Raw genomic sequence first — 17172 nt, forward strand, 5'->3', positions numbered from 1 at the left:
GGTCATCAAACAAAATCTGGTTTTGATTGTTTGTTTTTACAGATGCAGTAGTGATCTGTGATGGTTTTAGCTATCATCCTCAAAGAATACTATTTAACAGAGAGAAATGACAAATTCTATGAAGTTAGAGTGAGCATTTTAACACAGGGTATGCATACGTTAACTTTCAGGCCACAGTTATTACAGACATGTACTGGAAACCAATACATAATTAATTAGTGGGCCTGCCTACCAAATTAAATGAAATTGCTAGAAATAGATATGCCAGAAACAATTGTACAAATGAGTGGAGAGATTGCTTATTGAGGATAGTTGGTGAGAGGCGAGGAGAAATGTTATTAGTCCCAAACTGGTTTTGTTTAAAGTAATGTCATATATAATTCCACCCCTCTGAGACACTCACAATGGGGACACTGTCTACAGTGTCAAAGCATGGATTTAGAATTTTCTGTAGGTGCCGCTCCATCAGTAATAGCGATAGGGAAGCTTTAGTGTGGACATAGAATCATAGAATATCAGGGTTGGAAGGGACCCCAGAAGGTCATCTAGTCCAACCCCCTGCTCAAAGCAGGACCAATTCCCAGTTAAATCATCCCAGCCAGGGCTTTGTCAAGCCTGACCTTAAAAACCTCTAAGGAAGGAGATTCTACCACCTCCCTAGGTAACGCATTCCAGTGTTTCACCACCCTCTTAGTGAAAAAGTTTTTCCTAATATCCAATCTAAACCTCCCCCACTGCAACTTGAGACCATTACTCCTCGTTCTGTCATCTGCTACCATTGAGAACAGTCTAGAGCCATCCTCTTTGGAACCCCCTTTCAGGTAGTTGAAAGCAGCTATCAAATCCCCCCTCATTCTTCTCTTCTGCAGGCTAAACAATCCCAGCTCCCTCAGCCTCTCCTCATAAGTCATGTGTTCCAGACCCCTAATCATTTTTGTTGCCCTTCGCTGGACTCTCTCCAATTTATCCACATCCTTCTTGAAGTGTGGGGCCCAAAACTGGACACAGTACTCCAGATGAGGCCTCACCAATGTCGAATAGAGGGGAACGATCACGTCCCTCGATCTGCTCGCTATGCCCCTACTTATACATCCCAAAATGCCACTGGCCTTCTTGGCAACAAGGGCACACTGCTGACTCATATCCAGCTTCTCGTCCACTGTCACCCCTAGGTCCTTTTCCGCAGAACTGCTGCCTAGCCATTCGGTCCCTAGTCTGTAGCTGTGCATTGGGTTCTTCCGTCCTAAGTGCAGGACCCTGCACTTATCCTTATTGAACCTCATCAGGCTGACATGTCTGCAGCATTCTTACGCTGTCTGGACAAGAGCTTCCACCATTGTTGCACCAGTGGGGAAGTACAGGTCAAATTTGTCTTAGGGTAGAAAAGGCCATAATGGCTATAAAAGAGGGTGTTTGCTTGCCCAGAGAAAGGAGGAGATCACACACAGACCAAGATAGAGTGCTGACCAGACACATAGCTTTTCCAGGTCCAGAATGTCAGAGCTTTGCTATAGGAACTATTCAGTGGTTATTATCCCAAAACTTTTGGACAGCTGGCCTAACATTTTGTGCAGTCTCTAGAATGAACAAGTGTATTCAATTTGATTTGTAATTACATGACTTTTCTTTCTATTTTCTATTTGGTGTGCTAAATAAGCTGTGCTTTATTTAAGGTCATTTTGGTTTTATTGACTGCCAATGTGGAGAATTACTGTGAGCCACTCCTGAAAGAAGGGTATGAACCTCTGACCTCTGGTGAAAGGTGGAGGGACACTAAGAAGCACTAACTTCCTTATTTGATCAAAAGCATGGGGACCAACAGATCTATTCCAAGAAGTTTTGCTCATACTCTGGCTTCAGTCAGATGGAGCACAGGAACAACAAGACAATGTCATAATCATGTCATTTGAGCTTTGTATTGAGAGGGTAGAAAACTGTTCTAAGATGTCTTGGAAAACCAACAGCCTTCACAAGGGCTTTGGAAGGGTGGAGTGTTTTTCTGGGAGCTATATTATAAGTTTGTGGAGCAGCGACTAGTCTTGAACCAAAGAAATTTTAACTTACTTTCAACCACCAGGCTGAAAATATCACTGCAGGGAGGGAGCAGGACAGTTATGTCTTCATTTGTGAGTATCTCTGTTGATGTTTCAGGTAATAGAGGGGGCACTCACTTCCACACTGAAGACTTAGAGTCAATAGGATACCATTTCTGTGATGCCCTCTTGGATTACTGTGATCCAGACAAGAGTAAGGTAAGAAAAGTCCTTCTTAGAACTAGTGGAATAAAAGTATTTCTGTGATAAAATGTGACACTCTGTAAAGTAATAACAACAAACACTATATTGGTTTTGATAAGTGCCTTTCAATAAGGCAATGGACTTCATTATTAACTAAGTGTATGATCTTCCCTAGTATTATCTGTGTCTGAAAGAATTAGAGGAAATGGTGAAGCAGGAAGTTAAGACAAACTCCGAGAATCTTAATTGTGACTCAGATGCTTCTGTAACAGATGCCATGTTAGACAAAGATTCCAGGTAAATCAAAACTATTGAGAGATACTGAGATGTATTCTACCTTATTGTGCACTTTGGTAAAGAGGACTACACTAGGTATTAGAATAATTACCAATAATTTAATTTTGAAATTACTGGAAGATAATTATATATGAATCTCAGGTTGAGTCTTTAATGGTCAGTTGGCTGTGGATAGAACCTCCTTATCTGCGCAAGCTTTGCCCTGTCCTACAATAGAAAGGTAGGATCTCATTTAGCTCAGTGTGGGGTTTGAAGGCTCTTAGGGAAAGATGGAATTGCACTGACTGTAAACTGATGCAGAACTTGATCAGCTGTGTTATGTAAATCAATACACTATTTTTTGACTGTACATGTTTGCAGAGAAGTCTAGCTGTAGGACAAAGGGTATCACTTGCTTCAGTGTAGACTAATGTACAGTAGAATCTCAGAGTTACGAATACTAGAGTTACAAACTGACCACTCAACAACATACCTTATTTGGAACCGGAAATACGCAATCAGGCAGCAACAGAGGCAGGGGGAAAAAAGTAAATACAGTACAGTATTGTGTTAGATGTAAACTACTAAAATAATAAATAGAAAACACCATTTTTCTTCTTCATAGTAAAGTTTCGAAGCAGTATTAAGTCAATGTTCAATTGTAAACTTTTGAAAGAACAGCCATAATGTTTTATTCACAGTTATGAACATTTCAGACTTACAAACAATCTCCATTCCTGAGGTGTTTGTAACTCTGAGGTTCTACTGTATTGCTGTAGAAAGGAGCCAGTCTGAAGTCCTGTACTCCATTTAGCTATAGAATAGGTCCATCATAAGCAATAGCAAAACAAGATTCCCCACAATGGCCAGCAATGTGCTTCTCCCCGAATGATCCACCCCTAGATATCACGTGGGAGTTCAATCTCCAGGGCCCAATCAGTCGTTGATCTCATTGCTGAAACTGACAAGTTAATTAATGACAATTGTGCAGGTGATTAATGAGATGTGGATATTGGCCTATTGTGAATAGTTCGGAGATCTCCAAACTCGTTTCACAAGGAGTAATATTTTGTAATTTTTTGAAAATCTTGATGCTTCTAATTAATACAGCAAATGAAATATCTCTTGGCCCTTGTCAGTGCATTATTTTCAAAACTGCCTCTTCAAAATACCCTCTGCATTATGAATTACTAAAAAGTACACCTCCCAAATCTGAAGTCTTCACTCCTCTTGGTGAATAATAAGCAAATGAAGAGATGAAGTTTTTGTTTTTATTTTTTTGTTTTTTAATACAAACAGGCCTATCTTAGGGTATGTCTACACTACGAAATTAGGTCGAATTTATAGAAGTCGGTTTTTTAGAAATCGGTTTTATATATTCGAGTGTGTGTGTCCCCACAGAAAATGCTCTAAGTGCATTAAGTGCATTAACTCGGCGGAGCGCTTCCACAGTACCGAGGCAAGCGTTGACTTCCGGAGCGTTGCACTGTGGGTAGCTATCCCACAGTTCCCGCAGTCTCCGCTGCCCATTGGAATTCTGGGTTGAGATCCCAATGCCTGATGGGGCTAAAACATTGTCGCGGGTGGTTCTGGGTACATATCGTCAGGCCCCCGTTCCCTCCCTCCCCCCGTGAAAGCAAGGGCAGACAATCATTTCGCGCCTTTTTTCCTGAGTTACCTGTGCAGACGCCATACCACGGCAAGCATGGAGCCCGCTCAGGTAACCGTCACCCTATGTCTCCTGGGTGCTGGCAGACGCGGTACGGCTTTGCTGCACAGTAGCAGCAACCCATTGCCTTCTGGCAGCAGATGGTGCAATACGACTGGTAGTCGTCCTCGTCGTGTCCGAGGTGCTCCTGGCCACGTCGGCTGGGAGCGCCTGGGCAGACATGGGCGCAGGGACTAAATTTGGAGTGACTTGACCAGGTCATTCTCTTTAGTCCTGCAGTCCTATTGAACCGTCTTATGGTGAGCGGGCAGGCGATACGGACTGCTAGCAGTCGTACTGTACCATCTTCTGCCAGGCAGGCAAGAGATGAGGATTGCTAGCAGTCGTATTGTACCATCTTATGCCAGGCAGGCAAGAGATGAAGATGGCTAGCAGTCGTAGTGTACCATCTTCTGCCAAGCAGCCATGAGATGTGGATGGCATGCAGTCCTTCTGCACCGTCTGCTGCCAGCCAAAGATGTAAAAGATAGATGGAGTGGGTCAGAACAAGAAATAGACCAGATTTGTTTTGTACTCATTTGCCTCCTCCCCTGTCTAGATCACACTGCAGTCACTCACAGAGAAGGTGCAGCGAGGTAAATCTAGCCATGTATCAATCAGAGGCCAGGCTAACCTCCTTGTTCCAATAACAACGATAACTTAGGTGCACCATTTCTTATTGGAACCCTCCGTGCAGTCCTGCCTGAAATACTCCTTGATTTACAGGCACACCCTTTGTTGATTTTAGCTCCCTGAAGCCAACCCTGTAAGCCATGTCGTCAGTCGCCCCTCCCTCCGTCAGAGCAATGGCAGAAAATCGTTCCGCGCCTTTTTTCTGTGCGGACGCCATACCAAGGCAAGCATGGAGGCCGCTCAGCTCATTTTGGCAATTAGGAGCACATTAAACACCACACGCATTATCCAGCAGTATATGCAGCACCAGAACATGGCAACGCGATACCGGGCGAGGAGGCGACGTCAGCGCGGTCCCGTGAGTGATCAGGACATGGACACAGATTTCTCTGAAAGCATGGGCCCTGCCAATGCATGCATCATGGTGCTAATGGGGCAGGTTCATGCTGTGGAACGCCGATTCTGGGCTCGGGAAACAAGCACAGACTGGTGGGACCGCATAGTGTTGCAGGTCTGGGACGATTCCCAGTGGCTGCGAAACTTTCGCATGCGTAAGGGCACTTTCATGGAACTTTGTGACTTGCTTTCCCCTGCCCTGAAGCGCATGAATACCAGGATGAGAGCAGCCCTCACAGTTGAGAAGCGAGTGGCGATAGCCCTGTGGAAGCTTGCAACGCCAGACAGCTACCAGTCAGTTGGGAATCAATTTGGAGTGGGCAAATCTACTGTGGGGGCTGCTGTTATGCAAGTAGCTCACGCAATCAAAGATCTGCTGATATCAAGGGTAGTGACCCTGGGAAATGTGCAGGTCATAGTGGATGGCTTTGCTGCAATGGGATTCCCTAACTGTGGTGGGGCTATAGACGGAACCCATATCCCTATCTTGGCACCGGAGCACCAAGCCGCCGAGTACATAAACCGCAAGGGGTACTTTTCGATAGTGCTGCAAGCTCTGGTGGATCACAAGGGACGTTTCACCAACATCAACGTGGGATGGCCGGGAAAGGTGCATGATGCTCGCATCTTCAGGAACTCTGGTCTGTTTCAAAAGCTGCAGGAAGGGACTTTATTCCCAGACCAGAAAATAACTGTTGGGGATGTTGAAATGCCTATATGTATCCTTGGGGACCCAGCCTACCCCTTAATGCCATGGCTCATGAAGCCGTACACAGGCAGCCTGGACAGTAGTCAGGAGCTGTTCAACTACAGGCTGAGCAAGTGCAGAATGGTGGTAGAATGTGCATTTGGATGTTTAAAGGCGCGCTGGCGCAGTTTACTGACTCGCTTAGACCTCAGCGAAACCAATATTCCCACTGTTATTACTGCTTGCTGTGTGCTCCACAATATCTGTCAGAGTAAGGGGGAGACGTTTATGGCGGGGTGGGAGGCTGAGGCAAATCGCCTAGCTGCTGGTTACGCGCAGCCAGACACCAGGGCAGTTAGAAGAGCACAGGAGGGCGCGGTACGCATCAGAGAAGCTTTGAAAACCAGTTTCATGACTGGCCAGGCTACGGTGTGAAAGTTCTGTTTGTTTCTCCTTGATGAAACCCCCCACCCCTTGGTTCACTCTACTTCCCTGTAAGCTAACCACCCTCCTCTCCTCCCTTTAATCACCGCTTGCAGAGGCAATAAAGTCATTGCTGCTTCACAGTCATGCATTCGTTATTCATTCATCACACAAATAGGGAGATGACTACCAAGGTATCCCAGGAGGGGTGGTGGATTCATAGATTCATAGATATTTATGCCAGAAGGGACCATTATGATCATCTAGTCTGACCTCCTGCACAATGCAGGCCACAGAATTTCACCCACCACTCCTAAAAAAGACCTCACACCTATATCTGTGCTATTGAAGTCCTCAAATTGTAGTTTGAATACCTCAAGGAGCAGAGAATCCTCCAGCAAGTGACCCGTGCCCCATGCTACAGAGGAAGGCGAAAAACCTCCAGGGCCTTCCAATCTGCCCTGGAGGAAAATTCCTTCCCGACCCCAAATATGGCGATCAGCTAAACCCTGAGCATGTGGGCAAGATTCATCAGCCAGATACTACAGAAAATTCTTTCCCGGGTAACTTGGATCTTACCCCATCTAAAAACCCATCACAGGCCATTGGGCCTATTTACCATGAATATTTAATTACCAAAACCATGTTATCCCATCATACCATCTTCTCCATAAACTTATCGAGTTTAATCTTAAAGCAAGATAGATCTTTTGCCCCCACTACTTCCCTCGGAAGGCTATTCCAAAACTTCACTCCTCTGATGGTTAGAAACCTTCGTCTAATTTCTAATCTAAATTTCCTAGTGGCCAGTTTATATCCATTTGTTCTTGTGTCCACATTGGTACTGAGTTTAAATAATTCCTCTCCCTCTCTGGTATTTATCCCTCTGATATATTTATAGAGAGCAATCATATCTCCCCTCAACCTTCTTTTAGTTAGGCTAAACAAGCCAAGCTCCCTGAGTCTCCTTTCATAAGACAAGTTTTCCATTCCTCGGATCATCCTAGTAGCCCTTCTCTGTACCTGTTCCAGTTTGAATTCATCCTTCTTAAACATGGGAGACCAGAACTGCACACAGTATTCCAGGTGAGGTCTCACCAGTGCCTTATATAACGGTACTAAAACCTCCTTATCCCTACTGGAAATACCTCTCCTGATGCATCCCAAGACGACATTAGCTTTTTTCACAGCCATATCACATTGGCAGCTCATAGTCATCCTATGATCAACCAATACTCCAAGGTCCTTTTCCTCCTCCGTTACTTCTAGTTGATGCGTCCCTAGCTTATAACTAAAATTCTTGTTATTAATCCCTAAATGCATGACCTTACACTTCTCACTTTTAAATTTCATCCTATTCCTATTACTCCAGTTTACAAGGTCATCCAGATCCTCCTGTAGGGTATCCCTGTCCTTCTCTAAATTAGCAATACCTCCCAGCTTTGTATCATCTGCAAACTTTATTAGCACACTCCCACTTTTTGTGCCCAGGTCAGTAATAAAAAGATTAAATAAGATTGGTCCCAAAACTGATCCTTGAGGAACTCCACTGGTAACCTCCCTCCAACTTGACAGTTCACCTTTCAGTAGGACCCGTTGTAGTCTCCCCTTTAACCAATTCCCTATCCACCTTTCAATTTTCCTATTGATGCCCATCTTATCCAATTTAACTAATAATTCCCCATGTGGCACAGTATCAAACGCCTTACTAAAATCTAAGTAAATTAGATCCACTGCGTTTCCTTTATCTAAAAAATCTGTTACTCTCTCAAAGAAGGAGATCAGGTTGGTTTGGCACGATCTACCTTTTGTAAAACCATGTTGTATTTTGTCCCATTTACCATTGACTTCAATGTCCTTAACTACCTTCTCCTTCAAAATTTTTTCCAAGACCTTGCATACTACAGATGTCAAACTAACAGGCCTATAATTACTTGGATCACTTTTTTTTCCCTTTCTTAAAAATAGGAACTATGTTAGCAATTCTCCAATCATACGGTACAACCCCTGAGTTTACAGATTCATTAAAAATTCTTGCTAATGGGCTTGCAATTTCTTGTGCCAATTCTTTTAATATTCTTGGATGAAGATTATCTGGGCCCCCCGATTTAGTCCCATTAAGCTGTTTGAGTTTCGCTTCTACCTCAGATATGGTGATGTCTACCTCCATATCCTCATTCCCATTTATCATGCTACCATTATCCCTAAGATCCTCTTTAATCTTATTAAAGACTGAGGCAAAGTATTTGTTTAGATATTGGGCCATGCCTAGATTATCCTTGACCTCCACTCCATCCTCAGTTTTTAGCGGTCCCACTTCTTCTTTCTTTGTTTTCTTCCTATTTATATGACTATAGAACCTTTTACTATTGGTTTTAATTCCCTTTGCAAGGTCCAACTCTACTTGACTTTTAGCCTGTCTCACTTTATCCCTACATATTCTGACCTCAATAAGGTAGCTTTCCTTACTGATCCCTCCCTTCTTCCACTCCCTATATGCTTTCTGCTTTTTCTTAATTACCTCTCTAAGATGCTTGCTTATTCAGCTTGGTCTACAACTCCTGCCTATGAATTTTTTCCCCTTTCTTGGGATGCAGGCTTCCGATAGCTTCTGCAGCTTTAATTTAAAATAATCCCAGGCCTCCTCTACCTTTAAACCCATAAATTCTTCAGTCCAATCCACTTCCCTAACTAATTTCCTTAATTTTTGAAAGTGGAGGAGGGAAGGAAAATGCCACACAGCACTTTAAACACAGCACTTTAAAAGTTTACAACTTTAAAATTTATTGAATGACAGCCTTCTTTTTTTTGGGCAATCCTCTGTGGTGGAGTGGCTGGTTGGCCGGAGGCCCCCCCACCGCGTTCTTGGGCATCTGGGTGTGGAGGCTATGGAACTTGGGGAGGAGGGCGGTTGGTTACAGAGAGGCAGCAGTGGCAGTCTGTGCTCCAGCTGCCTTTGCTGCAGCTCAACCATACACTGGAGCATACTGGTTTGGTCCTGCAGCAGCCTCAGCATTGAATCCTGCCTCCTCTCATCACGCTGCTGCCACATTTGAGCTTCAGCCCTCTCTTCAGCCCGCCACTTACTCTCTTCAGCCCGCCACCTCTCCTCCCGGTCATTTTGTGCTTTCCTGCACTCTGACATTATTTGCCTCCACGCATTCGTCTGTGCTCTGTCAGTGTGGGAGGACAGCATGAGCTCGGAGAACATTTCATCGCGAGTGCGTTTTTTTTTCTTTCTAAGCTTCACTAGCCTCTGGGAAGGAGAAGATCCTGTGATCATTGAAACACATGCAGCTGGTGGAGAAAAAAAAAGGGACAGCGGTATTTAAAAAGACACATTTTATAAAACAGTGGCTACACTCTTTCAGGGTAAACCTTGCTGTTAACATTACATACATAGCACATGTGCTTTCGTTACAAGGTTGCATTTTGCCTCCTCCCACCGCGTGACTACCCCCTCAACCTTCCCCCCTCCCTGTGGCTAACAGCGGGGAACATTTCTGTTTAGCCACAGGCAAACAGCCCAGCAGGAATGGGCTCCTCTGAGTGTCCCCTGAAGAAAAGCACTCTATTTCAACCAGGTGACCATGAATTATATCTCACTCTCCTGAGGATAACACAGAGAGATAAAGAACGGATTTTGGTTGAATGCCAGCAAACATACACTGCAATGCTTTGTTCTACAGTGATTCCCGAGTACGTGCTACTGGCCTGGAGTGGTAAAGTGTCCTACCATGAAGGACGAAATAAGGCTGCCCTCCCCAGAAACCTTTTGCAAAGGCTTTAGGACTACATCTAGGAGAACCGCAAATGCCAGGGCAAAGTAATCCTTTCACATGCTTGCTTTTAAACCATGTATAGCATTTTAAAAGGTACACTCACCAGAGGTCCCTTCTCCGCCTGCTGGGTCCAGGAGGCAGCCTTGGGTGGGTTCGGGGGGTACTGGCTCCAGGTCCAGGGTGAGAAACAGTTCCTGGCTGTCGGGAAAACCGGTTTCTCCGCTTGCTTGCTGTGAGCTATCTACAACCTCCTCCTCATCATCATCTTCTTCGTCCCCAAAACCTGCTTCCGTATTGCCTCCATCTCCATTGAAGGAGTCAAACAACACGGCTGGGGTAGTGGTGGCTGAACCCCCTAAAATGGCATGCAGCTCATCATAGAAGCGGCATGTTTGGGGCTCTGACCCAGAGCGGCTGTTTGCCTCTCTGGTTTTCTGGTAGGCTTGCCTCAGCTCCTTCAGTTTCACGCGGCACTGCTTCGGGTCCCTGTTATGGCCTCTGTCCTTCATGCCCTGGGAGATTTTCACAAAGGTTTTGGCATTTCGAAAACTGGAACGGAGTTCTGATAGCACGGATTCCTCTCCCCAAACAGCGATCAGATCCCGTACCTCCCGTTCGGTCCATGCTGGAGCTCTTTTGCGATTCTGGGACTCCATCATGGTCACCTGTGCTGATGAGCTCTGCATGGTCACCTGCAGCTTGCCACGCTGGCCAAACAGGAAATGAGATTCAAAAGTTCACGGTTCTTTTCCTGTCTACCTGGCCAGTGCATCTGAGTTGAGAGTGCTGTCCAGAGCGGTCAGAATGGAGCACTCTGGGATAGCTCCCGGAGGCCAATACCATCTAATTGTGTCCACAGTACCCCAAATTCGAGCCGGGAACGTCGATTTAAGCGCTAATCCACTTGTCAGGGGTGGAGTAAGGAAATCGATTTTAAGAGCCCTTTAAGTCGAAATAAAGGGCTTCACTGTGTGGACGGGTGCAGGTTTAAATCGATTTAACGCTGCTAAATTCAACCTAAAGTCCTAGTGTAGACCAGGGCTTAATGCGTGCAATACATTGCATCTTGGTAGAGAACTAATGGAAGGCTCAGTTATGGAAAACTAGATGAGATGTTATTAGATGAAATGATATAAAATAGAGTGAAAATGCAAAGTAGAATTACAGCTAGCTAGTAACCGGAAATGTCATCTGCACACATCAAATTGTACTGAGGAACCAAGGTTTGTCAGACAACCCTGTAGTTCCCATGATCAAGGTCCCCACTGTTATATTGCTTAACTCCAGGTCCTGCAGCCTATACAATGGGATTGTGTGCTTTAGATGAGAGAAATGTGAAAACCACAATCTATGCAGCATTTCCAATAGGGTTACTATGTGTTGGGGGAGGCAGGGCAGGGCACTGGCTTATTATATGGATGAACTCAACAGAATATTTTTTCCAGTACAAAACTAAGGAAATAAAACAATGTTCAATCTTTCACAGTACCCATGTTTCTGACAGCTCAGACTCCAGCGATACAACTGCACACTGGCTAAAACCAGATACTCAGGTACACTATAAACTTCTCTCAGCTGCTTAGATCTCTTTCCTGGATGTAGCAAGAAAGAAATTGCTCAAGTTGAAAGAACACTTTTATGTGCTTAGGCTAAACAGGAGGTGAAAGTATGTAACAAACTAGTCATAATGCTAGTTAATAAATTGAGTATGCCTCTGGTGTCTCCTCCTGAATAGTGTTAAGTACAGTTAATGGACTGTGTTGATCTGTCGCAGGGGAGGGCAAACTATGGCCCGCGGGCCAGATCCGGCCCATCAGGGCTTTCAGTCTGGCCCACAGGATTCCCCGCCCTGTGGCGTAGTGGGGCTAAGGCAGGCTCCCTGCCTGCCCTGGCCCCAAGCTGCTCCCAGAAGCAGCCGGCACCACCTCCCTGTGGCTCCTGGGGCAGGGAGTGAGGGGCAGCAGCTCCCATTGGCTGGGAATGCAGAACCACGGCCAATGGCACTGCCCTCTGCAGCTCCCATTGGCTGGGAACACAGAACCGCAGCCAATGAGAGCTTCGGGGGTGGTATCCACAGGCAAGGGCAGCACGCGTTGGAGCCACCTGTCCCATCCCACCCCAGGAGCCACTGCCGGACATGCTAGCCGCTTCCAGGAGCAGCATGGGGCCAGGGCAGGCAGGGAGCCTGCCTTATCCCTGCTGTGCACTGCGGTCAGAACCCACACCCCGAACCCATCCTGCACCCCAACCCCCTGCCCTGAGCCCCCTGCCGCAGCCCTCCCACACTCCATATCCCCTCCTGTACCCCAAATGTCTGCCGAGCCCCCTCCCACACTTCACACCCCCCTCCTGCATCCCAACCCCGTGCCCTGAGCCCCCTGCTGCACCCCACATCCCTCCTGCACCCCAAAACCCTGCCCTGAGCTCCCTCCTGCACCCCGCACCCCTTCTGCACCCCAACCCCTTGCCCTGAGCCCCTTCCTGCACACCCCCTCTCACACCCCTCACTCCATCCCACACCCCAACCCCCTGCCCTAGCCCTAGATTCATGGCCCTGAATACAATTTCCCCACCCTTGGGCCAAAAAGTTTGCCCACTCCTGGTCTATCGCATGTCACTGAGCTGTACAATATTTCCAGGTGCAGTCCAAATCTATAATACAGAACAGTAAACAAAATTAGGGTCTTCCCATAACGTTCTGTAATTGTCATAATCTTCTGTACTAAGTTCTTCAGAATTTTGTTTTCCATTTCAAAAGAAAAACAATTTCTAGCTTTTCTGGTTACAAAGAAATATTTTTGCAATTTAAAAGAATAACCAGATCTAGGATTGTAGCATGCATCAATGGAATGCATCGGAGACAACTTTTTATTACAGAAGGTGGAGGAAGCGATGAGGGGAGAGGCAATTCTAGATTCTGACAAACAGGGAGGAACTGGTTGAGAAGTTGAAGGTGGAAGGCAATTTAGATGAAAGTGATCATGAAATGATAGAGTTCTTGAGTCTAGAAATGGTAGGAGGAAAGAGAGCAGAATAAAGACAATGGATTTCAAGAAGGCAGACATTAGCAAACTCAGAATTGGTAGTTAAGATCCTATGGGAAGCAAGGCAAAGGGAAAAAGAGTTCAGGAGCGTTGGCAGTTTTTAGAGAGACATTATTAAGGGCACAAAAGCAAACTAAGTGACCATTCTTGGCTTAAACAGGATATCTTCAATGATCTGAAACTCAAAAAAGAGTCATACAAAAGTGGAAACTAGGTCAAATTATGAGGGATAAATATAAAAAAACAGCACAGGCATGTAGAGACAAAATTAAAAAGGCCAAGGCAAAAATCAAGAGTAAACTAGCTAGGGACATAAAGGATAACAGGGAAACTTTTTACAATTACATGAGAAGCAAGAGAAGATTAAGGACAGGGTAGGCCCATCATTCAATTAGGAGGATGATAACAAAAAATAACAGCAATGGCTGAAGTGTTAAATGTCTTTTTTTGTGTCACTTTTCATCAAAAAAAGTTAGCAGTGATTGGATGACTAACGTAATGAACATCAGTGTAAATGGGGTAGGATCTGAGACTAAAATAGGAAAAGAACAAGGTAAGAATTATTTAGACAAATTAGATGCGTTCAAGTCGTCAGGGCCTGATGAGATACATGCTAAAATACTTAAGGAATTGTCTGAAGAGATTTTTGAGCCATTAGCTATTATCTTAGAGAACTTGTGGAGGATGGGAGAGATCCCAAAGGACTTGAAAAGGGCAAATATAGTACCTATCTATGAAAAGGGGAATAAGGACAACCCAAGGAATTACAGGTCAATCAGCTTAACTTTGATACCCTGAAAGATAATGGTGCAAATAATAAAACAATCAATTTATAAGAACCTAGAAGAAAATAAGGTGATAAGTAGCAGTCAAAATAGATTTGTCAAGAACAAATCATGTCAAACCAACCTAATATCCTTCTTTGACAAGGTAACAAGCTTTGTGCGTGGGGGGAAACAGTGGATGTGATATATCTCAAGTTTAGTAAGGCTTTTGATACTGTCTCACATGACCTTCTCATAAACAAATTAGAGAAATGTAGCCTAGACGAACTTACTAAAGGTGGGTGAACAATTGGTTTGAAAACCATACTCAAAGAGTGGAAGCTGGAAGGGCATATTGAGTGGTGTCCCACTCAATATGGTGTCCCACAGGCATCTGTCCTGAGTCCAGTTTTATTCAGTATCCTCATAAATGATTTGGATAATGTCATAGAGAGTACACTTATAAATTTTGTAGATGATACCAAGCTGGGAGGGGTTGCAAGTGCTTTGGAGGACAGAATGAGAATTCAAAATGATCTTGACAGACGAGAAATGGTCTGAAATAAATAGCATGAAATTCAGTAAGGACACTGACATGTTCAGTAAGGACACTAACATGCAAGTTACTACACTTAGGAAGGAATAATCAATCGTGCATTACAAAATGGGAAATAACTGCCTATGAAGGAGTACTTCAGAAGGATCTGGGGTTTTTCTTCCAGTGCTTGCTTATGTCCAATCCTGTGTAGGTGTGTGCTTACCCCAAGCACTGCAGCCGGAAAGTTTTCCCTCAGTGGTATCCATTGGGTTGCCTCTAGTGCCCACTTGAGTCACGCCCTTATAGCGCCGATATATAGATCCCCGCCGCCTCTTCAGTTCCTTCTTACTACCCGTGACAGGCACTGGAACTTCTGCTCGTTCTTGCATTTTTCCTGCAAGTACCTTCCCTCATTGAACTTGTTTTGTAGAATGTAAATAGTTACCTTTTTAAAGTTGAGTTTTAGTTAGTTAATTAACTAGTTAGTAGTATAGTCAGTAGCAAAGCCTGCTTAGTGGGGCTAGTCCTTCCCCGGCACCAGGATATGCCTCAGTCCCCGGACTTCAAACCATGGGCGTTGTGCCATAAACTGATGCCGGTTAGTGACCCACACGTTAGCTGCCTTAAGTGCCTGGGGCAGGCCCATGTGCAGTAGTCCAAGTCATGTGGACTTGACACTGAGCACTTTGACTTCTGTGAGAAATGCCCTGGCGTCTCTGAGGGAAGCACAGCGCCATTCCGCCTCCCTGGCACCGAGGAAGGACTCCGCACCTACTGCCCAGGGCTCCCGGCACTGACATGCATCCCTGGCGCCGAAGAAGTCAACTACAGGACGGGACTCTTGGCACCGCTCTCCATCACCGGTGCTGACAAAGAAGCAGAGAAACACTGATTGGGGCGTTCTCCAGCTCCAAGGTCTATGGGCCATAGAGATGTCAATAGAGTGCGACCTATGCTGGGCCATTTGGAGACGCCAGCAGGGCATGCAGTACCATTGACTCCAGCCCCGGGAAGGGCACTGTTGATCCGGTACCATTGGGCTCTCCCAGGATTCACTAGCCCTGATACTACCATCTTCACCGGAGACGTTTGAGGCAGCGAGGGACTGACTATCCCTCCCGGTGCCGCCCTCCCCAGCCATTCGAGAACTGACAGTGGTAGCAATGGAAACGAGGACCAATGTGACACCGAGGCAGGTACTGTCAAAGGGCAAGTCAGACATGTTGGCACAGCACCAATCTCCTCTCTTCCAGCACCATTCTCCAACACCGGTTGGCAGTGTTCCGTCTAATTTTTCCCACCCATGTTCGGAATTAATTTTGTTGTATACACCAATATGGAGGTGATGTGTGACACATCACCTCCTTATTGGTGCACACAACAAAATTCATGTGGTGCGGGTAGGGCTGAGGGATTTGAAATGTGGAAGGGGGCTCAGGGCTGGGGCAGAGGGTTGGGGTGCAGGGGTGTGAGGGCTCTGGCTGGGGGTGTGGGCTCTAGGGTAGGGCCAGGGATGAGGGGCTCAGGGCTGGGGGAGAGGGTTGGAGTGCAGGGCTGTGAGGGCTCCAGCTTGGGGTGCGGGGGTTGGGTTGAGGGGTTTGGGGTGCAGGCTGCTCCAGGGCTACGGTGGGGAGAGAGGACTCCCCCCAGATCTCTCTCCCTGCAGCAGCACCTGGGCTGGGGGGAAGAGGCGCCTCTCCCCGCCATGGCTGCTGCGGGGCTGGGGCTGCAGCATAGGTACCCCTTCCCCAGTCCCAGCAGGTCTGGGCTGGGTCTGGGCCGCGCCGCCTGGGCCACACCATGCCTAGGGCCAGGCTGGGCCACTTCGGCTGCACTTGGGTCCAGGCTGGGCCGCGCCACCCCGGCTACAGCAGGTCTGGGCCGCAGCAGAATTGGGGCTGGCAGAGCAGCGCCCCGGCCATGGCAGGTTGGAAGCCTGCACACCGCTAAATAGGCTGTTGCGCAACCACACTGTTTACAGAAAATTTAGCCAGTTGGTACCACTCTGCCCTGGTCCCCAGGAAGTGACTCCTCAGTCTCTAATTCTGAAGTGGAGTCCTATGCCTCACGCAGGAGCGGACACCACTCCAATGGCAATACTCTATGGCTAACATGACCCAGGGCATGCTGCCGACGGCCTGGCCACCAGCACAATGGCAAATGCCACTGCAGTGGCCATTCTGGAATCCCTGGGCTTTCCATCCACTTCAGGGCCCCCAATCCAGAAGGTCCTATTCCGTTGTATCGGAGTCAAGAGCTCCCCCACCATTCCCTTCAGAACAGGGATTGATCCCCCATGCTGAGCTTGGTACCAACCTGCAGGACCCACCCCCACGGGACCCATTCAGGGCAGAGGGAGAAGAACACAGACCTGTGCCTGTACAGGCTTCTTCTTCCTCCTCTCCTGAATAGGCAGTGGCCGGAACAACTGTCGTGCCCTCCCAGGACAATTACAGGGTGCACCAGGAGCGCCTGAGGAGGGTAGCCCAGAACCTGGGTATCCAGATGGAGGAGATTTCCGAATCCTCCCATGCCCTAGTGCAGTGTTTCCCAAACTTGGGACGCCGCTTGTTCAGGGAAAGCCCCTGGCGCACCGGGCCAGTTTGTTTACCTGCTGCGTCCACAGGTTCGGCTGATCGCAGCTCACTGCGAACCGCGGCCATTGGGAGCCGTGATCAGCCGA

The 17172-nt window shown here is 46.7% G+C and overlaps 2 protein-coding genes across 2 annotated transcripts in view; one reads left to right on the top strand and one right to left on the bottom strand.

The window, feature by feature from the left end:
• The window catches only part of AGBL3 (AGBL carboxypeptidase 3), a 68998-nt gene that overhangs the window by 23569 nt on the left and 28257 nt on the right, over positions 1–17172 (top strand). The window contains exons 10-12 of the mRNA XM_073330928.1: positions 2152–2252; positions 2413–2534; positions 11630–11696. Of these exons, the coding sequence (XP_073187029.1) occupies positions 2152–2252; positions 2413–2534; positions 11630–11696 (290 nt within the window). The remainder of the gene's footprint in view (positions 1–2151; positions 2253–2412; positions 2535–11629; positions 11697–17172) is intronic.
• Positions 9138–10867, bottom strand: LOC140909428 (uncharacterized). Its single transcript, XM_073338695.1, has 2 exons — positions 10247–10867; positions 9138–9658 (listed from the first exon to the last, which is right to left on the bottom strand). Exons 1-2 carry the CDS (start codon positions 10827–10829, stop codon positions 9138–9140), a joined length of 1104 nt encoding a protein of 367 aa, XP_073194796.1. The 5' UTR covers positions 10830–10867.

The sequence above is a fragment of the Lepidochelys kempii genome, chromosome 1 (genome assembly GCF_965140265.1).
Source record: "Lepidochelys kempii isolate rLepKem1 chromosome 1, rLepKem1.hap2, whole genome shotgun sequence".
Lineage (NCBI taxonomy): Eukaryota > Metazoa > Chordata > Testudines > Cheloniidae > Lepidochelys > Lepidochelys kempii.